Consider the following 22,897-nt stretch of genomic DNA (forward strand, 5'->3'; position numbering starts at 1 on the left):
TTCATGATTGGGACTCCTAAGGCACTACCACATTACAAATAATACATAATAAATTCTAAACCAAGCCACGTTGGGGATATTATGGGCTAAAAAAGTTGGGGTGGTTTTTTTTGTTTTTTTTTAATCAAGTGAACGTCAGTTAAATTTTCAAAATACCATAATTTTTTACTCTTGTTTTGTTGTTTGTTCTATTGGAATTTAGTTTACCTGCTTAGGCACTCTGAAAAGTCCCACTTGGTGCTTATCTGCATCTTTAGGCATCTAAATACCTTTCAAAATCTGTCCCTAAGAGCTCACATTAAACATTACTTGGTCATCTCTATGAACTTATAACAAAACCATGGAAGACCAGACTTAACTTTCCTGATACTTCTAGAATACAAGTGGGGGGGAGGGGAAAACACTTTCTTTATGCATCATAAAGAAATCACAAAGGGCACAAGTCTCTTTTAAATTCCTTTGCATGTCCCCTTTGAATTTTTCCCAGAATGAAATAAGAAATGTGATATAGAATAGTGGTCTAAAACTTGGGTTTGACTCATCTTCATTTTTTACATTTGCAGATTTGAAACTTGCAGGCACGCGCGCACGCACAAAATACCTCCGGGTAAAGAGAGAGACTTTCTTGTTGTGAACATAGTTTTTTCTAGAACATCGTGAATGTAGTTTGGTTAAAATAAGATGTTCATATGATAGAATAAATGTTCTACAATTGAAAAGGAATTTATTAAATACTTACTACAAAAGTATCTTTTCTTAAAACTCAATAATGACCTTAGCAAAAGGCATTCCTTGAAGTTACTGGCCTTAAGAAGATCCACTATAGCCAGCCAGTCAATTATTCCTGAGAACACCGTTCACTTTGACTGTTACTGGTTTATCTCTCACAATAACTGACCCCCACCTATTTTGTATCACTTCTAATTTCTTTAGCCTGAAGCTCCTAGAACTGAAAAGATGGCTGTTGATCAGGACTGGAGCAATGTTTATCCAACTGCAGCAGCATTTAATCCTTCTTCAGTGCCTCTTCCCATCAGAATGGGCTATCCTGTAAAGAGAGGAGTACCTCCACCGAAAGAAGGCAATTTAGAGCTTATAAAGGTAGGTGCATCACAATAGTCTTTATATAACTTAGTTTTATTCCAACTCTCAAAGACCAATGATTTGCAGTATGGCTTGATCAAAATGTTTTCTCCAGATAGCACTTCATACTTGATATATTTATATATACTTCATCCATTTATCACACAATATATTTAACATAATACAACTGTGCACCCAAGTAGCGAATGAAGATGAAGAGATTCAGTTCAGCTTTAATATCAGTTTACTGTGATCCCTTAAACTTTCATGCGTACAGGGTCTGGTCTTGGTGACTTGCTCTCATAACTTATTAATGAGACTTGTGCTGGGTCAGAGGTGAGAAGAGACACTTGTTTAATCCTCTCATTTGAATCTCCTATCACACACTTGGTCTAAAGACAATTAAGTAGTGAAAGAAGTAGAATAAGTAGTCAGACTTTGTTTATTGAGCAAGTTGTCTGCTCAAGGGAGTGCCTTCAATTTTAAGTTCACACAGCAGTTTGTTTGTTTATAAGCAAACTAGGTTACTGAAAAATAATCAAATTTTATTTCAGATCCCCAACTTTTTGCATCTGACTCCCCCAGCAATTAAGAAACACTGTACAGCTCTTAAAGGTGAGTTTTTGCCCTTTCTTTAAAACAGTCTCCTTGGAATTCTTAAGACACTTTAATAAGTAATTTAATTACACCACTGTGTGGTAGGATAAGAAGACCCACATAGAAATCTGACAAGCAGCAAGCTTTGTTTCTCAATATTGTCCAGTACCATTTTTCTTTTGTCCCATTGATTGGTATGGAATCATATTTCACATAAGTCTATATATTCATGTTTCTTCAACTCTCAGGGAGTTCAGTTTTTTCCCCCCAGAAAAGAGGCCACTGGGAGGCTTAATGTGTTACTCTGGGTTGTGATGTATTCAATGTACTTGTGAGATTGCTTTTCTCTTCTGTTAGGCTCAGCTAGTGTAGGGAAATGGATAACCTGATGTCTTGATGAATATGGGGCTTGGATATGACTCTGTCCAGAGAAAACTACGGCCTGGTTTGTGCATAGTGTTTTGTACCAGTAAAACTGTTGGTTAGGACTGCATTTTTTTTTTTTTAAACTGATATAGGTTTTCTGGTACAACCCCTAATCTGGATGCATTTATCAGTATAAATGTGCTTCTACCCCATTCAGAAGAGGAAGCTATACTGCTATACGTTTATACTTGTGTAATTTCATCCACCCTGGGGTTGTACTGCTTTAACTGTAGTATTTTAGCTATACCAGTATAAGGCCTGAGGAAAGCAGCTGGAAGAGTTGAGAAAAATTGTATACATTCTCCAGCTGAGATTGTGCAGAAAATACAATTTAGTTGTATTAGATGTTTGGTTGTTCTTGGATGCCCAGGTAGTGATGGAGGCCAAGAGTGTGTTTTTCATCTGTGTCTTTTGAGAAGTGCAACCTATCTTCTTCCAGTGAAGAACTTGCCATAGTTATCCATGCCAATGTCCTCTCAAAATTAACTACTGTAATGTGTTCTGCTTGGTTCTACAACTTGAAATGGCTTGGAAATTAAAACTAATGATGAACGTAGCAGTCCCCTTCTTAGGTGGAGTTTCATGCCAGGGCACATTCTACTGGTGCTATAGAATCTCTACTGTATGCCAGTAAGTTTCCAGGTGGAATTCAAAATGTTGGTTATAATTTATAGATCCCTAAATAGCTTGAAACCTGGTTACTTGAGAGATCCACCTGTCTCTTCCATTCCTCTGAGATCAGTAAAGACATTTCACACGGGAGCCTCCTCCATACAGAAGAGGGATCTGCTGGCAGTGTGTTCTCTGAGAGGAATTCTCTACTTTGAAATTCAGGGGTCTTCTATTTTGAAATTTGTTTTTCACCCCCTGCCCAACGCAACAGATCCACGATCTGTTAACTAGAGCTGGTCAGGAATTTTTTAGAAAAATGTCCATGTGCCAAAATAGACTTCAAAACAGAGTCAGGTTTGACAAATCTTCCAACTTCCCCGTCTTTCCCCCCCCCCCCCCCCCCCCAAAATAAAGTTGAAGAAAAGCTTCAAAATTATTGAAACAAAACAATTTGGCTGACCCAAAAGGAAAAAAAAATAGCTTTTTGGTTTTCAAATGTTTTCAGAATTTTGTCTTTTTTTTTCCTGATTTGAGATGGGAGGGGAAAAGACTTCTCAAATATAAGATATATAAATATAATAAAATTCTCAAATATTTGTGAGATGGGAAAAGTGTTTCCCACCCAACTCTGCTATTAGCCTTTAGAGTATTCTGCAAAGCCCATCTTTTCTTCTGGACATCTGGAAAGGGTTCTTCCAGCATTAAGTTGATGAGCTGATTTCAAAAGTGAAGAAATATTGTTGTGATGGTGCTTGTAAACCAATAACAACTTTGTTTTCATTACGTAAGGGAATATGGTTTCCCTATAAATATACAAAAAAATTCTTTAAAACTATAAATACAGGTAAGCGACAATTTTTTTTTAAAACTTTACTTTTGTATCCCTCAGATTTCTGCACTGAGTGGCCAACTGTATTGGACAGTGATGAGAAATGTGAGCAGCATTTTCCTATTGAAATTGAGACAGTAGATTATGTTTCAGCAGGGCCATCTGTTCGTAATCCCAAAGCAAGAGTGGTGACTTTAAGAGTAAGTACTATATTTAAGTAAACAACAAAGGCATTTTTCAAGCTCTTTCAAGAAGTGTTGCAATTGAGCCTCAAATAAAAGGCAGTAGATTACTTTAAATATAGAGCAACATGTGGAAAGTCCTTCATATATGATACAGGTCATACTAATATAAGTGAGGAGCAGTTTAAAGTAAAGCCAAAGTGGCATGCTTCCTGTCCATTCAAACGTTCTGTAAGGCAGACAGAGATACAGTTATTAGCCACATGAATTTATTTTAGAAACACAAATGCCATCAAGCTTGATAAAGTCAAAGTCTTTGTTATTCCTTGGGCTAAGGAATCTTATTTAAGTAATATCTAACCAATGACCGGCATTTTGTGGGCCTGGTATCTTTTAGGACTCATTATTGCTTTTGCACTTTTTCATTTATAACTGTAAGACTTATTATAATGAGAAACTTTATTATGAGTTAACTTGTGTTGTGGCCATAGGGATCTGTTTAACAGCTTTCTAATTAATCTCTCATGCTTTCTAATCTAATGTCATCAGGTTAATGTGCTCTGACTCGTGATGCTCATTATTAATTTGCTAGAATGTGATAGTAACAAAAGCTTGGATTGGAACTGTTCCCAAAAACAGAAATCTAGTCCTAGGAGTGCAGTCATTTCAGGTATTTTATTCTTTGTCTTCAAGGTGATTTACAAAGGGGAAAGGAGTTATAGTAAAACAGAAGACCTATGATAATATAATTTTTAATTCTGCCTGATATTTACCCCAGAAATGGCAGAATATAAAGTCATACCTGGCTTTGCTGGAGGACTAGAGCATTTGGGTGATAGCTTACTTAGCTAGAACAGAAAGGGCAAAGTGAGTCATTATCAGAGAGCTTTAATTCACCTGTCTGTTGAGAGTTTGATATTCAGGAGTTCACAGAGACAAAACTCTTCTGTTTTATGAGTTAAGCCATGGAAAGCAGGTATCTTGTCCTAGGGATGTGAAAACAGTGTAATCCTTCTTGGGGCCAGGGTGGCAGAAATAGTGTTACTTTTTCCTCTACTATTTTATTTTGGGTAAAAGTAGTGTTTAAAAAACTGTTCTATTATCTCAGTGGTCCTAATATAGTTATGACTTTGTTAATATTCCAACACCTACAACTACATTAAAATGGAATTAAGGTTGTGAATAATGGGGTGGGAGTGGGATTAAAAATATTCCAGAGGTGTTGTAATTATTATCCCAAAAATAAAGCATTACAACACTTCTGGATTTTTTTTCATATGTAAGGTAGAGATGCACAGTTAAGGCATGCATATAACCTTAGCTCTACCTTGTAGTGACATCCTGCAATAACCATATGATTATGATTAAAGCATTTCAGTGTTTGTGGTCCCAGATCAGATTAAATTGATTTTTAAAGATGTATTCGACTTTTTTGTATTTTTCCCCTTGTGTTGCAAATGCAAGGGAGAGTTAAGTTTTTATTGCATGCCTTAAGTGTGCATTTCTTACGATATCATCTTTGGATTTCTGCAGTACAACTGCTAACTCTCAATTTCCTGGGTTTGTAATGGTTTTAGGATAATTAAAGCATTGTTGTGTTAGTTTATTCTCCCCCCCCCCCTCCTTAAATTACTGAAATCTACTTGTAAGCTTAACTGCATTTTAACTTAATTTTTTTGTCTTGGAATCTTTATAATTGAAAATGTCATACATGAACACTATACAAGAAACACAGGGAACACTACTTTGTGATGTAGTATTGACATTAAATAATTTTTAAAACTTTAGTTTGAGGGCAGATTCCAATACACCAAAGCTGTGCAAAGCAGATAGCTGGGGGTACTGGTGAATTTGGCTCTTAATTTGCTGTTAATTTTACCTACTTGTGTAGAGGGCTGAATTAATCAGACAGGTGGTATGTGGGGAAGTGGGGGAGAGGGGAACAGGGAGAACCCAATCCCAGTGTCTTTTTGCTTTAAGGTTAGCACTGATGCCCAAGCTAGTATGTGGAAATGGAAGCTTTTAGAGAGCTGCGACAGATGGGCTAAGTAATCGACCAGTGAGAACGCTTGACGCGTGTCCAGTCCCCCTCATATGACTGACTCTTTACAACGAGTAGAATTGTTGTATGCAAATTAGCAATACAGGAACAGTGGTGACTGGTGGTTACAACCCTATCTGTGGCCTATTATAATTACAAAAATATTAGATACAATTATAACAACCTTAGTTATAGCTATGGGCAAGATAAGATTTCAGATAAGTTTAACTGTATGGATGTCTTATTCCGACAAAGAAAAGACTGAGAGGGATGCTACGTTTCTTGAATGACCCTATTTTTAAACTATAAACTAACAGACTTGATTATTCATTCTGTACTCAAAGTATAAGTGCTGTAATGTTGGGGAGGATACACTGTGTTTCATACATAACAAGGAGGTGGTGGAAAATGGAACTCAAGCTTAACTATGGAGAGTCAAGACCAGTGCCTCTAGTATAAATTAACTTCCCTTGGGGTGGCAAGTCTTTGAGATGCATGAGAAGGGGTATATTTGGTTTTGGAATCTTAAAGGCTTGTGTGTACTTTTTGGGTTTGGGGTGGAGGGGCTTTGGGGTTGGGAAAGTGGTAGTAAGGGCATTGGACCCTGGCTACCTCAACCATGGTATCTCCATTTCCTATGGTTGGGGTGATGAGGATTGGCTTGAATTCTCTCTGAATGAGAGATGTGTGGGCTTTAATGGGGGTAATGGAGGGAAATTCTCAATGGTAAGGAAGTACCTGTAGAAGTGTTGTCCGTTCATCTGTCTTCTCCCTCCCTGTGTGTGGGATTACATCATTTGTTAGATAGCTTTTGCCGCTTGCCCTGCAGACTGATACTTGGGCATCTGGCTCTGGTGACTGCTTACTTTGGAGTGCTGACACATAGCAGCTGAGAAGTTGGAGTGTAGGTCTCGGTGAAAGGTATATGGAGGTCTGGGAGTGGTTGTAAGAATGAAGGGGATCTCTTGATCCCGGAGGTGATGAAAGCTTTTGGTGTGTGTGTGTGGTTTTTTTTGTTTGTTTGTTTGTTTTAATTCTTATTGACAGAAACCTAAATTGAGATGTTTTATCTGAATACCATTAGTTCTGCCTTAAGAGGCTAGAGTGTTGTAGGAGTTTGAGTGTCAAAATAGTTACATAGACTTTAATGGGCTTTGAATGAGGTCTGTAACTAGCAACGCAAGAGCATAAAGACAGCAGGGCTCAGTATTTCAGTGCAGAAGCTAATCGCCATGTGAAAATTGCTCACCACAGTTTGGGAGATCCAGATGTCTCTGTGCAGCTTAAAACTGTAGTGGTTTCATAGGAAATGGAAATGAACGCGGGTAGTAAATTAGCAGTACTCAAGCCTATGTAACATTGCACTTCTAATAACCCCATTAACTGCCAATCCTGGCAAATGGGGTTATTAGAAATGGTAGTGCTAGCCTCTGCTGCTTGTAGAAATGGGGCTTCAACGGAAGCAGTCTCCCTTGATAAGTGGGAGGAACAGTCTTCCGTGGTGGGAAGAAGGCTGGGGACTGCCTTATCTTCATGCGTTTGTCTAGACCAGATGGTGGGTGCCTGCTAACCCTTCATTGCAACAGGCCGGGGTGTGGTAGCAGCTGTCATTCCTACAGGAATAGTTAGATGCTCAGTATTCCTGCTGTGGATCCAGGTTTCTCCATAAGTCTGTCAAAACTGTTTTTTTTTTTTTTTCCCCCTTTTTTTCCCCCCTTTTCTTTTTTTCTTTTAGTTGTCCAGTGGCTTGTTGGCAATATGAAACTTCAGAGTCCTAAATAATGCACAGTTTTCTCAGGGTCTGATTTTATTCTTAAAATCTTAGCCTCAGTGTTCATGGTCATGTCTTTGCAGGGGGAGGAGGGCTGTTTTTATTCTTGCATTTTAAACAAGGTAATTGTGAAATTGAAACACTCTAGTCCAAAATCTTAAAAATCAAATCTATTTATTTATTTATTTATTTATTTATTTTTTAAATAATAGGTTTAGCATTTTGCTACACTTTAGATTTTTGGAAATGTAAATGTCCTTAAATCTCAGTTCTTTCCAGGGATTATTTTTGTTGACATCAGAATCCAAATACTTAGTAGTGCTGCAGATCTGATAGAATGCTGTCAGTTACCATCTATTATAACATGTAGAGGTTCTCGGGTTGTGAAATATAATGCAGAAAATGGCTTTTGATGAACTCTCTCTATTTTTGGGGAATGAACTTAGTGCTATTGAAGAGCACTGCATTAACAGACCTACAGAGATTGTCATTTTTCAGCCTGATCTTGAGAATCGCCTTTGTGGCTGAGATATTAGCCCTTTGTCTGAGCCCCCCCAACAGTGGCTCTGTTGTAGTGGCTGTTGTATGATAAGGATGGGTCCCATTAAAAACTTCAGAAGACCACCGAGTTGTATAATTCTATAGAAGAGCCATCAGATTATGCTAACTTTGAATAATGGTTCACTTTACCTCTGAGCTATCTAGTTCCCTGAGCTATCCAGTTTTTCCCCCCCTTACCTGCCCATTAGATACAAATGTAGCAACTTGTGAATTGGAACTGAATTTGACTTGTCAGTAACTAACAATTTTGTACTTTACAATTAAGTAAAGTCCTGTCTAGCTGAAGTGTGTGTCCTCAGATATTAGCATGTGATATGGTGTTTATAGGGCAGCATGTGGATATTTAATAGTATTCAACCAAAAAAAAGAGAGTAAAAATGAAACAGCCAGCCATATGGGTTTACAAGCACTAATGATCATACCCCAAACCTCATTAATAAATTCTGTTTTTAGTGTTCTCTGATTAATCCTCTGACAACATAATCTGCCTGGTGTGTGTGGGGGGGTGGGGGGATGGGGGGAGATTTTACGGTGGAAAGCAGATGACATTAGGTCAAACAGTGACTGAGATTCTGTCATGAGTTTGCAGGTATTTGCTGCAACAGTCTCCATTGTGCCATGGAATAAAGAAACCTCTGTTGGTGATGTGCAAATTTATATAAAACAAAAGTGCAGAATTGTATTGTTTTTGAAGAAAAAATTGTAGAGGCTCTTTAATACCTTAATCCCCCCCCCCCCCCCCGATTTTTTATTCCCTCCTCCTCCAATGCACTTGCTTGGGTCTAATCTCAAATAGGAATCTTGTCAGCTGTTAGTCTAACCTAGTGTTATAGGACTGAAAAAATAATCCGCTGTCATTTTACATCATCCACTATTAATGATACTATGGTTTATAAACATTAACTATCATAAAACAGTGTGGAGCAGTCTATTTGATAGTTGGAAACAGTAAAATTAATATCCTGCTTGAACTAGCTAACTGCATAAATGTCTGTCATAGTAACATGGCCCTGGATGAGCAGAAATAAAAATGAAATCTTTTTTTTAACTTCCTGTAACATAAACTGAGCAGACAGTTAAATATTGCTTATGGAACACAGTAATATGAGAATGCTATAAAGGTGTTTATTGTCATGAGTTTGGGATAATTACACTATGCACATGCGAGTATAACAGATACTGATACCCCACAACTAATGTAGAGTATGAAAAGTACTGCTATGTTACCATGGAAGTGTTTTGCATTGTTGGTAAATAAGAGCTAATGCCTGAGATCTGTGTTGGTGGTTTTCACTATATACCAGGAGGTTCTGGTAAAGCAAGTTAGATAGCATACATAGGCACTGTAAAATCATGACTAACATGTTGTTTGTTTGCCCCCCAGTCGCTGAAACTCTTCAGAGTTCATAGCATAATCTGTTCATATAGCTTTCTGCAGCACTGACCCAGTCTTAAAAGAAGTATTTGACAAAGAATGTTTGCCAAAATTTTAGCCACAAAATACTTAATTGAAGACGGTCATTCAAAAATACACGTTAAAACTGGCAGTAGAAATATCCTCTCTTAACTGTTTTAAATGGTGGCTTAGGGAAGGGTTTTTATTGTTGAAGCTTTAATGAAAAGTTAAACTACTTAGAACTTTGGTTTCTAAGATCTCATTCAGTCTGCTCTTTGTAGACCATAACGATCCAGTGGAAAATCTCATGAGAGTAGAAGTATTTACTCATTACCTTTTTTAATGTGCTCTGTGATGGTATAGCCATTCGCCTGGAAGAGATTTCATTTTTAAATGGTGTTGAACATACATGAGACCCACTCTTGCAGACACTGATGTCTGTCTTACATGGAGCCATACCTCTCAAGTGTACTGAATCTTGTGCGACATTCTGAATTTAGGGTGAATTAGGCTGCCTGTTCAACAATAGGAGGAAATTCTCGTCCCCTCTCCCTGCCTCCCTCCGTACTGTAAGCAAGAGACAGAATTCACATCTTACATCTACTGACTGCTTTTTATATTTCCATACACTTACACAGCCCTTACTACTAAAACCTCATATCCTGATACTAAAAGGTAGTCAAGATCCCCTTCTTACAAATAACTTTACAGAGAGTGCATAAGGAAATTGCAGGCAGTACTGAGATTAGAGCTCTCTTCCACTGAAATTGCCTTTCAGACTGAATGTGCTAGATACGTGCTTTGGTTTTCCAATCTCCAGTCACTGCACCACATTCCTCTCCTAAAGCAAGGGTGAGAACTCAATATGTCTGATCTCCAAAATTCTAATGCTTGCCTAGTAAGTAGTTTTGTAACCCACAGACTGTGTGAGATGAGTCCCCATCTAGTGGCTAGTCCACATAGAGGTCAGCATTTGCTAAAGGTTTGTAGTGGGATCTGAAGGTCCAGGTTTCAAATTCATGTGGAGGGAATTTACAGTTGCATGTGACTATGTGTTTTTTAGTTTGCTTTCTAGAAACTGGTTAATGTAGTTAATAGACAGAACTTGGTTTAAAACAGAACTTACAGTTTAAAATAAAATCTATAAATTGTGGTGTGACATGCAACAAAACACAGGTAAACCACATTTAGGTCATTTGTCAAACATTTTGATTGTGATGTCACATGCTATCAGACTTCCATTTTCTCTGTAAGCCTGTCTCCTCTACACATTGCTAAAATTATAGAAATCGTTCTTACATAGTCTGGACATAGAGGGAAAACAGACTTCCGCAATAGCATTGCCATATTTTTCTTAAATCATAAGACCTCCAGAACAGGTAACATACCTTTTGTGTATTTGTAAAAGGTTATGTGAAGTTAGTGCTGTGACATTTTTAGTGCTACTTCCTAACTTGTCCCTTTTTTCCCCTTGTTGGTTAAAGACATATATTCCAAGTTCAGTGCCTGAGCCATTTTTGAGTCATTAATTTAACCCTACTCCTTATTCATCTAGTACATTTTTCCTGAAGTTTGTTAAAGCCTCCTAATTCTTTTAGCCCTTTAGCCAGCATTGACTCAGGGCTAGTCTACACTAGAATCGCTACAGCGACGCAGCTGTAGTGCTGCTAGTGCAGATGCTCTATGCCAACGGGAGGGAGCTCTCCTGTCGGCATAATTACTCCACCTCCCCAAGCGGTGGTGGCTATGTCAGTGGGAGAGCTTCTCCCCCCCCAACATAGCACTGTCCACACTGGCGCTTAGGTCGGTGTAATTTATGTTGCTCAGGGGGGTGGCTTTTTTCACACCCCGGAGCAACTTGAGTTATACCAAAGTAAGCGCGAGTGTGTACAAGCCCTCAGTCTGGGGGTTTTGTCTGCCTTTGCTTGACAAACCCCTTCCTTCCCCCCCAGTCAAAGGGAGGAAGGGGTGTTAACAGGCCACTTCACCTTGAATGGTCCCTTGAAATATGTGTCAACTACTTATACTAAACAATCTGTCCCATCTTGTATTTATCTGTGACGCTGAGACTGTCTACATTACAGCGGCACAGCTGCACCGATGCTGCTGTGCCACTGTAGCGCTTCTGGTGAAGATGCTTTAAGACAATACGAGAGAGCTCTCCTCTCAGCTTAATAACTCCTGCCTCTGCAAGAGGTGGTAGCTATGTCTGCTGCAGAAGCTGGCCACACCAGTGTTTAGGTTGGTATAATTTTTTTGCTTTGGGGTATGGATTAGTCACACCTCTGAGCGATGTAAGTTATACAGAAGTAATTTGTAGTGTAGACATTGTAGTTTCCCAGACCTGAAAAAAAGCTCTGTGTGAGCTTGAAAGCGTCTGTCTCTCACCAACAGAAGTTGGTGCAATAAAAGATATTACCTCACCCACCTTGTCTCTCTAATATCCTGGGACCAACACGGCTACAACAGCACTGCATCTTCTTTAATTGTCAGAGCACATTCTGGTACTCTTAGTGCACAGAAGCAGGGTCCATGTGGCCAGTTAATGCACAGCAGGCTAGAGCACCATAGATTTGTAATCCAGCTTGCTGCGCACAAAGTCACCTCATGGACAAGCCCTAATTCTGATCTTTGAACAGTTCCTCAAAGAGCTACATTGGCTGCTGCTTGTTCCTTGTATTGTTCCTTTTCAGAGGAATTAGTCCATTGCTGGTTAGCAGTAATGCCTTTTAGAATTCCTCAACTGCCTTTCACACTGGTGGATTCTAATCTGTCCTCCCATCGCTCCTCAACAAAAATTTGTCATCCTGAAATCTAATAATACCCTTGTACAGGTGCATTCTGTGAATCCATTATTTGCTAAAGTGAATTCAAGTACTTTATAGCCACTAGTACCAGTTTATCATTCTTTCTTGGGTTCTGTACATAATAAGTAGATTCAGGTTGATTTCCTCTTAGCTGGATTCTTCTGCTTGTGCATTGTAAAGCTATTTTCTATGCATCTAAGGACTATAGGCTTGATGCAGGAACTACTGTGGAAAACTCTGTGGCCTGTGTTAAACAGCCTATATGGTCAGTATCATCTCTTCTAGCCATAATATCTATGAATATTTTTGATGCATGCTTGTATTTGTCAGTTGGGTAATAAAAATCCCCCAATAAGGGTTGTGGTATTTTGGAGTGCATCCTTTTTAGTGTCATCCTGTTTTTTAGACACTTAAGACAAGCATCTTTTGAAATATCTGAGTAGTAATCCTAGTGATCTGCAAAAGATACCTGTTGTTTGTTTTCTCTGCATCTGGATAAAAGGAAAGACTGACCAATTCACCCCAAAACTCTTTGTTCTCAAATGGTTCCTTGTCTATATTTTAAATATTTTTGACAAGTAATGCTTTTAAAGAGAATTCTATGAGTGCACATATCTCAATTCCTGGCTTTTAATTCTTCAGTAAAAGATACTGTCTGTCTAATTCTAAAAACATCTTGTATGTGTATGTGGATTGGATCTGCAAAAGAACTAAAGATGTTTTCTCTTGTACTTCAAGGTTAAGCTTTCCAAATTGAACTTGGATGACCATGCAAAGAAGAAGCTCGTTAAACTTGTAGGAGAGCGGTACTGCAAGGACACAGATATGCTTACCATTACAACAGACAGGTATGGTAACACAAGAAAAATGTCTGTAGCATTGGCCCTATTGGAAAGTAGTGAGGGCCTGTTGCACTAATATGTCAATTTGTCTTACTAAATTCGTGTCCCTTTCTGAACTAAAATCTACTGATTAAAGGCAATTACAAGTATTCAGTTTGCAACTATATGTTTGTAATGGCAAATCTTATAAGTGTCTAAAGTATCACCAGGTGCTGGAGAAATGCATATTTGTAAATCATTATTTTAAAATTATGTTTAGAAATGTGTGACAATTGGATTATATGAATTTTACCAACACTAGAAAGAGCATCAGGCAGAAAACTAAAAGGGCTTTGTTCCAATCCAAAGATCTCTTCAAAACTCTCATCTATTTATAGGTCACTAATCATTGTAGTTATTTATAGTTACATTTCAGCAGGTTGCCCTGGAGGAGCCTGTTTTTTGTCTCTCACTGCGGCATTTAAGAGGATAATCCAAATATGAAGTTGTTTATAAACCAAAATATCCTACAAATTCAGAATTTAATTCAGTAATGGGGTAAAATCTGTTGATAGATACATGTTAGTGTTTGTAAAGCACTACCAATATAAAAGCACTAACTAGGTAATCTTCAGAACACTTATGCACATCAGCAGTATTATCCTCATTTTACAGCTGGGGAAATTAAGACACTGAGTGTTGCTCAGGGTTCCATAGCAAGTTACTAGAGCCAAGTTCAGAGCTTCAGAGTTCTGGCTTCCAGTCCCATATTCAGTCCATTTGATCATGACTGACACACACACACACACACACACACACACACACACACACCATTTTTTTTTTTAAAGGTATCTTTCAGTGGAAAACTACATAACTGAAGTTAAAATAAACAGAAGGTGTAACTTTTTGGTCACAGGCCTTTGTATTCCAAGTTGTTAACGAATTCACTATCTGTTACAACTATTATTTATTTAATACAATTTTGTAAACGTCTTTACTGAAACTGACTTTGTAGGTTATTTGATATTAGTAGCAAAATGTTAACTTGAGGTCCCTTCTGCCAGTCTGCAATGGCTTCTGTAATGGAAATTAACAATCTCATACTGGATTTTGAAAGAATAAGACTATAACCTTGATATCTTAGGCAATGTTAATTTTTAACCTCTTAATAAAACAAATTCTAATGTCCAAGGCTTTGAAGGAAAGCTTTTGCTCCATCTACAAGGCCTTCTACATTGGCCTAAGGTACACTATTCAAACTGCTGTTTGTAAAGTGCTGTGAGGTATCTTGAGCATGAAATGTACTAGAGCAAGTTGCACTCAGTTCACTTAAGGGATCTTCCTTTGTGGAAAGAGTATGGGCAAAAAGTCTTGGGGCTCTTTTTTCCCCTCTCCTTTTTGTGACTGTTGGTTCCATCATGATCCTTAATCGTTTAGATGGATGCTAAAAGTGGTTCCGTTGAGAGCAATCTCCTACTTTCTACGGTTAGACAACTTAGTTAATGGTAAAGGGTTGTGTTTGCGTGAAATTGAAACAGCAAAGTAAAGACTTGTCTTGATAAGTTTTTTGCCTTTGAGTTCAAGCAGCAGTTCTTTGAGTGATTGTAGACATGTATTCCACTCAGATGTGCACATGCCCCTCGCACTAAAGCCAGAGAACTTTGCCTAGCAGTGCCTGTAGGAGTGGTACTCATGTCTTCTCACCTCTTAGCCTATTTAAGGTCCTCTCACCTCCCTAGACTATTTAAGGGCTGTGCCACTCTGACCCCTTCAGCTCAGGCTTTGTTGTATTTTATTGTATATAGTTAATAGTTGGTCAGTATTGTTTAGCAATACCCCTAGGTTTAATTTGTAGTAGTTATTTAGGATAGATAGTTACCCTGGGTAATGCCCTCATTTGGGGTTTAAACATTCTGTCGTATGAGGTGGATATCCCCAATAGCGACCCTCCACATGTGCTATTTGTTATGCCTGGGAGAAGAGCATGTTATAGAAAGGTGCTCCATCTGCAAAGTGTTTCAAAAGGGAATGCAGGTGGAGCAGTCCATGAGGCCCACTTTGGCCCCGGGGATGTCCACAGATCATCCAGCTCCATGCTCTTCTTTGGAGCCGACACGAGATGCTTCTCTGGGTTCGAGGTCCACTGCTTCCCTTAGTCCTCTGAGAAAGAGGTCCCACAAGACTGACTGAGACCATTCCAGAGGTCAGAGATTTTTCTTCATCTTCCAAGAGGGGGGCTGACCAGCACCATGATTCCTCCAGTATGCCGGATGGAGTGGGGTCGCCTAACTGCTCACTGGTACTGTGCCAAGATCAGTTGGACATTGTGCTGTTGAGATCAACACCAGCTATCTCTGTGCCATTGGCCTAGCAGACAGCATCAGATGTACTCTGCGTCTCTGTTCCTGATTCCCCAATAATTCAGGTGCATTCAGCTGCCATGGCATCTGCTGCTTCTGCTGTACTCTTGGCATCATCTGGTCCCAGAGTTCTCGTTCATCAGTATTGTATACCACACTGCCTAATGCACAGAGGCGTAGCGAGCGCCCTCCGACCGGAGGGGGCCCCGCAAGGAAGGGGGCCCCTAAAAATGGCAAAATAAATACCACATTCCAGTTTCTGCATTGTAAGGGGCCCCGCCCGGACATATGTTCGGAGGGGGCCACCGTTCGGAGGGGGCCACGTTCTTTGTTGCTACGGCCCTGCTAATGCAGTAGGGATGGGGCCTCTGGCCTAGTATGTACTAGCCACCCTGACCCTTATTCCTAGTTGCCCACTTGGAATTCTTGGGATGTTCCTTGGTGTATAAGATCCTGTTCTTCAAAGTAATCCAGAGGAAGGTTGCAGATTCTGGCTAAAATTTATCTTCCTGAGCCATCTCTATTACAAGTACAATCTGAGGTAATTCCTCCTGAGCTGGTTCAGCCTGATGCTCTCATGCAGGAGCCTCCAGTGGCCCCATCCCCTTCTACTTCCTGCTCACCTGATGACTCTCTGATACTGGACTGTTCTTCACCTGTGCCTGAGGATTTTAAGTTATACCAGGACCTCCTGAGGCACATGGCTTCCACCTTGGGCATTCAAGCTGAGTTTGTGCAGAATACACGTAAATTGCTGGATATTCTCAAGTCGTTAGCTCCAGGGAGGGTAGCTTTCCTGATAAATGAAGCTCTCTTGGCGCCTACCAAGTCCTTGTGGAATATCCCAGCTTCATTACCACCTACAGCAAAGCTCTCTGGGAAACAGTGTTATGTTCCTTTGCAGGGCTTCGAATGCTTCTGTTCCCATCCAGTTCATAGCTCGCTCATGGTAACAGCATTAATGACAGATCATGACACGGGAGATGTAAGTCCACCACCAGGGACAAAGAATCTAAGAAGATGGACTTGATGGGGAGAAAAATGTACACAACTTCATGATTACTACTGCGTGTTGCAAATCAGCAGGCACTGTTATCTAAATATGATTTCATCAATTGTGTCACTACGTTCAAACTCACAGAGAAGTTGCCAGAAGTGCCCACTTAAGAGTTTACAGCTTTCGTTGCAGAAGGTCATCTGGTAGGCAAAGCTTTGCTGCTGTCAGCCCTGGATCAGTCGTAGACTTCTTCCAGAGCTATGGGATCAGCTGTGACTATGAGAAGGGCCTCATGGTTGCGAATTCCGGAAGATCTCCTGATGTTCAGCAGAGCACAGTAGACTTAGCTTTTGATGATTGGCTTCTGTTTTAGTAGAAAACTGATGAGACTTTACATTCTTCGCAGGACTCTCAGGCTCCTTTGTTGGGGGTTTATACCTGTGACGAAGTAAGGAATTTTCTTAATGGTTTGCATGAATACTGTGTGTGTCTCAGTTTCCCTGTGTGCTGCATGTTTAATGAGGTGGTGGGAGAGGGTGTTTGTTGTTGCAGAGGAGGTGTGACCTCGCTTAGCAGTCAGGGCCCCGGATAACGACCTGGAGATTGGGTACCCTAGCAACTGGTGACCGGAAGGCTCACCCCATCTTGGAAGTCAACCAGTTCTGACCAGTGGGGGAACAAAGGGGGAGAGGGATAGCTCAGTGGTTTGAGCATTGGCCTGCTAAACCCAGGGTTGTGAGTTCAATCCTTGAGGGGGCCATTTAGGGATCTGGGGCAAAAATCTGTCTGGGGATTGGTCCTGCTTTGAGCAGGGGCTTGGACTAGATGACCTCCTGAGGTCCCTTCCAACCCTGATATTTAAAAAAAAAAAAAAAAAAAAGACGAGAGAGGCCCAGGTGGCATCTTTACCCTGGGACCGAAGACAAAGGACGGAGGAGGGGCTGTTGGAGAAGGTGATAAAGGATGATGGGCTGGAAGGAGGGGGCGGCTGGACTGGGGACTGAGAGAGCAGCCTGAGCCCATCGGGACTGGGGCAGACCCAGATAGACTGTGGACCCGAGGGCCCTGAGAACTTCCTGTGCTGGGTTCAGACATTCAATAAACCCTTCTGTTTTAAGCTGGCTGAGAGTCACTGCAGTCTAGAGATCAGGGTTGCATTGTTGCTTCTGGGTGTGGTGAGTGGACTCCCTGAGAGGGCCCATGGCGAGAGAGACAGGTGTGCAGAAGGCTCAGAGGTACAGTTCCAGGAGGTGGCAGGGCCAGAGGGCCTAGCCCCAGAGAGAGAGTGCAACCTTCACGGAAAGCTGTCACACTGAAGAGGGTTACTCCGAGGGACCATATGGAGCTGAGAGAGCACAGGGCCTGTGAGTCCTTGATAATACTCCAGCCACAAGGAGGTGACATTATAGAGGTCAGCAGTAATAGCATCAATATCACTCTCAGCTATTTTTCTGGCAGTTGTTCTTCCCTGTTATGCAGCAGGACTTATCTAGTAGAGGACATGGATTGTGGAGGAGAAATGGGCCTTCTGGGTCTAATTTCAGCCAGCTAGCTGGTCATCCTTCAGTGAGCAAGCAGCCATTTTGACTTTTAGATCCAAGGCAGCATTCCAGTTGTGACTTCCATGCCTCTATCTGCTCAGGTTGGGGACAGGCTGTCTTGCTTTATCCATGCTTGGGATACAGTAATAGACAAATAGGTCCTAAGCACCATGAGATCGGGTTGTGCCATTCAATCTCTGTGCATCCCTCTTCCCTACATTCCTACCCCTTCCCTTTTCAGAACCCCTCTCACAAGCCACTGCTCTTTCAGCAGGTCCACACTCTGCATGCTTCGGAAACTATAGAAGAGGTCCCTCTGCAGCACTGGGGAAAGGAATTCTATTCCTGGTATTTCCTGGTCCCCAAATTCAGAGGAGGGATGAGACCTATTCTCAATCTCTCCTCTCAACAAATACATCAAATATGGGAGACTCCGTATGGTCATTCTAAGCAGCTATTCTTCTGTGTTAAATCACAACTCGCTTGCTGGCCTGGATCTTCAGGATACTTACTTCCACATGGTGACTTTTTTTCCCCAAGCCACAGGAGGTTTGAGATTTGTTGTGGCAGGTGAACATGATCAGTACACAGTGCTACCCTTTGACCTGTCCCCTCTTCCTTGCATTTTTACCAATGCATGTAAGTAGTGACAACATACCTCAGAAAAAGAGAAAAATTCATGTCTTCCCGTATTTGAACAATTGCATAGTGAGGGGCAAGTCAAGAGAACAAGTCCTCTCACCTGTCCAGTTCACATTATGCCTTTTTCAATAGTCTGGGTCTGATCTTGAACAAGAGAATGTTGACATTAATACCATCTCAAAAAATCAAGCTCATTGGGGCCCTCTTTGATTCTACAAACTCAAGGGCATTTTTGCCAAATGAGTGATTCCAGGCAATTAGTCACCTGTCTGTGTCTCTGCTCTCACGCTTCTGTTCCAATCTGAGTGTTTCTGAAGCTGTTTGGTCATATAGCCAAACCCTTATTTGGACCTGCATGCAAGATTGCACCTTTGTATCTTCAAGCATGGTTGAAGTTGATCTATCACCCAAATTGTCAAACATTGGACTGTCAAGTTCGAGGGCCTCCAGAAGGTCTGGATTCTTTCCAGTGATGGTTAGTTCAGAGCAGTGTATGCCAGGGTGTTGCCTTCACTTGCCCCCACCACCCCGGACAGGACCATAATTACCAGTGCTTCCACAATAGGTTGGGGAACACATCTGGGGGAATTGGAGGTACAAGGTTTGAGGATGGAGCAGGAAGCATCTCTTCATATCAACATCTTGGTGCTTTGAGTCATTTACAATGCCTGCAAGGTATTTTGAGTACAGCTCAAGGCTGTAGCAGTTCATGTACCCACCACCACAATGTATTATGTGAAGAAGCAAGGGCGGAGCTCACTCCAGTCAACTTCATCATCTCTTGACAAAGCTCTGGCAGCTCTGCACCGAAGATAACATCACTCCTGCAGTTGCTCATTTACCAGGGGCCCAGAATTACTTGGCCAATTGTCTTGGCAGGAATTTCTCCTAGAATCATGAGTGGTCTCTGAAGAACAGAGTGCTGAGGTCCACCTTTGCATCTGTTTGCAATGAAGGACAACAAGCAGTGTGGGTCCTGAGCAGGTCTCACTCCATGTTCCCTGAGCGATTCATTTAATCTGAATAGTGGATCAGTCCTGATGTATGCTTTCCCCTGATCCCAGTCATTCCTGAGATGAAGATGGATCATAAGATTGATTCTCATCACACCAGCTTGGCCAAGATTGCATTTCTCTGTGATGTTTCTTTATTAATGTTTGCAGGATTGCTACTTGGTCTTCCATACCTACTTCTACCAAACATTATGCTATCACATCTGTGACCAAATCAGATTTGAATTTTGGAAAGGCATTCTTGCAGTTGCTCTTTAAAGTAGACTCCAAGCCCCATCTCCTCTTGATACTGCTTTTGAGTCACCTGAGTGGAATGCATGTCTGCAATCACTCGAAGAAAAGATGGTTATTTACCTGTCCTGTCACATTATTCGTCAAGATGTGGATGCAGATGTTTATTTCACAACCAACCCTTCATCCCCTCTCCATTGAAGTCTCAATTATTGATGTTTGGTATGAAGGAGAACTGAGAGGTCAGGATTGTGTTGCCCTTAAATAGCTTGGGGAGGGCCTAAAAGGCCAGTGGTTATGAGCACCACCTGTACAGGTACTGCTACGCAGTGTTCTCTGACTTTGGTGCACTGGGCCGCGTGCACACCTGAATGGAATACATGTCTGCACCCACATCTTGAACAGTTACAGTACAGATAAGTAACTTTTTCGCTGATTAACAATGATGCAACTTGTTCAGTATTCAGTTATAACATACATAGCGTTTCAGTGTGTCATCAACAATTTACTAGCTTGGATGCTGACACTAAGCTCTCTAATCATGGTTATCAATTATGAATTTTAGATACTAGCCTTTGGGAAGTTCTCATCAGAACTGTAAATAATAGTAAATAATGATACATCTAATTTCACCTGCAGAAGTAATTTAATTTATTTTTCCAATAATCTGGCAGCTTCAAATTAAAAATTCATTAAATATCCTTTCCAAATGGCTTGCGGTGTTCAGAAAAGCTTCAGACAAATGTCATGGCCTCAGCAAAGTACATAGCACAAGTATTTAGTTTTGCTTAAGGAATAAAAAAGCTTTTAATATTTCTTGAGCCTTTCTGCTACAACCTGTAATTAAACTGAATTTCAAAACCCTTCTTTGTCAGTCTCGAGTTAATTGAAAGTAAAAGTACAACTTAGCTGTGTTCAGAAATATGAAGCAAATTATGATAAATTTAGAATTAATCATGGACACCTGCATTTTGTGTATTTTGTTTGGAACACTAGTTAAATACACTACTTCAGTTACTGGGTTATGTATATATCCCAGACTTTGTCCAAACATTGTGAGGGTTGTCATCCAAATATTTCTATGTGGTGACAACAGTGATTCCTAATTTTATTTCCCATTTTATTCTCAGTACTGTTAGTACATTCTTTGGCTCATGCTTTCTAGGTTATTTTGTGTAACTATGATGTCCTTTAAGTTTTAGTGGTTGTAGCTTATTAGTTGATTGAAGCATTTCTATTAAGGTTATTTGTTTTATGAAAACGTCTTCCACCAGGGGGCTGTAAAGAACCTTCAAGTGCAGGAATGGAAAACAATACTCTGTGCTGATTATGTTTTTGAGGAGGGAGAGAAATCTGTTATGTTGGGATATCACAAGACTTACATTCGTTTAATATTGCTTTTTTTAAAGTTTAGGTTGTTTTCCTGATGCTTAGTTTTGCCTTCAGTGAGGTTTTCTTTGTGCTCAATCTTATTTTTAAGAAATAACTAAGAGTCAAACTGTTACCTCAAAAATCCCCAGTTAAAGATCCTGTGAAGCAAGATTTTATATGTTCTCAAAGCTGCTTAGGTGATAGAGGCAGGCTTCATTTGGTGACAGAGTGGTTTGGCCCAACTCCCATTTGGAGGCTGGATATTTTTTAATTACACTAAACTAAAAGCAAGCCCTGGGCACAAATAGAGGGATTGAAGGCTTCTGCAGCTATTATGAAAGTAGTAATGTAAACAAGGTTTATGTTCTTTGAAGAAATATTCACTCGTTAAATAGTGAGAAGTTAGATTCAGTGTTGCGGAGTAGGGACAATGGTTGGCAAGTGTTTAAATCCAATTTAAGCTAGTTTAAACTGTAGATTGTAGACTTTACCTTTGTGACCATTGCTAACATGCTGTGATCGTGACGTTTTTCATGCTTTGGCTGTCCAAGTATCTGGTTCTGTAATTCAAAAGGAGTTGTCCCTGTGTTGAGCATCACCAATAATAAGTTTCTGTGGGACAGATGAGTCAATTATACCTGTGTAACCCTGTGGCTTTTAATGAATTTGCACAGGTCTTGCTGCTTTAACTTGATTAACTGTACTGTTAATGCAGAAGGCATAGAAACCAACGCCCTCAATCTTAATTCTGTCTGCTCTACAAGGTTACTGGAAATTAAAAGCCGCAACAATTAGCAGACATGACTCCAGATGCACAAAAAGATTGTGTTCCACAACCATCCTGACAGAAGAAATCCTGCCCTGGTTTAAAAACCTCTGACCTGGCTTTGCAGGTACTTTAAGCCCAGGCTAGCTTAACCAGTTGTGGGTAAAGGTTAGAGCCCAGGCTCCAGTTTAACTCAGGTCATTGTCACCTGTCTTATTTTGAAGTGAGGATACAGGCAGTCAATCGAGTGCTGATAGTCCTCAGTGTCTGTCCCGCAGTTCCCCCAAAGAACAGACAAGTTCTTCTGCAGTTGACAGGGAAAGAATCCTGGGTTGTCTTAGCACACAGAATCGTGGGTGAGTGCGGAAACAGAAAACACAATAATGCAAGTAGGACTTTCAGTGTGGGGATCCTTGTGCCCAGACCCAGTTGCCAATCACCTGCATTAACTGTGAAGACATACTCCACACTTAGTCTCTGACAAAGCCTCATCTTTGTTACCAGACAAGAACAGGTTGACCACAATATCCTTTGTAATGAAGAAATTTTCATTTCTCTGAAATCCCTTTGTCATCAGTTAGCCCCCTTGCTCCCTGGTATCCCCATGATTCTCTTGTAGGCATCCTGTTTCTAATACTTACAAAACTTCTTGCCTCTTTTTTTTCCCTTAGTTACTTTCTTCCAAAATTCCCTCTTGCCCATCTTACATTTTTTCCTGCCATAGTTGGTTCCTTTTTATTGGCTTCACTTTAGCTGGATTTCAATTTTTGAAGGATACCTGTTTGGCTCAAATACTCTCTTGTCCTTTGCCATTTAATCGTAGTGTGATTTGGGTTTTTTTTCTTTCCTG

At 40.4% G+C, this 22,897-nt stretch overlaps 1 protein-coding gene across 1 annotated transcript in view; it reads left to right on the forward strand.

The window, feature by feature from the left end:
• Positions 1 to 22,897, forward strand: part of MRPS35 (mitochondrial ribosomal protein S35) — a 53,522-nt gene that overhangs the window by 5,756 nt on the left and 24,869 nt on the right. The window contains exons 3-6 of the mRNA XM_065412696.1: positions 934 to 1,101; positions 1,638 to 1,698; positions 3,608 to 3,747; positions 13,044 to 13,153. Coding sequence (XP_065268768.1) covers positions 934 to 1,101; positions 1,638 to 1,698; positions 3,608 to 3,747; positions 13,044 to 13,153 — 479 coding nt within the window. The remainder of the gene's footprint in view (positions 1 to 933; positions 1,102 to 1,637; positions 1,699 to 3,607; positions 3,748 to 13,043; positions 13,154 to 22,897) is intronic.

The sequence above is a fragment of the Emys orbicularis genome, chromosome 1, assembly GCF_028017835.1.
Source record: "Emys orbicularis isolate rEmyOrb1 chromosome 1, rEmyOrb1.hap1, whole genome shotgun sequence".
Classification (NCBI taxonomy): domain Eukaryota; kingdom Metazoa; phylum Chordata; order Testudines; family Emydidae; genus Emys; species Emys orbicularis.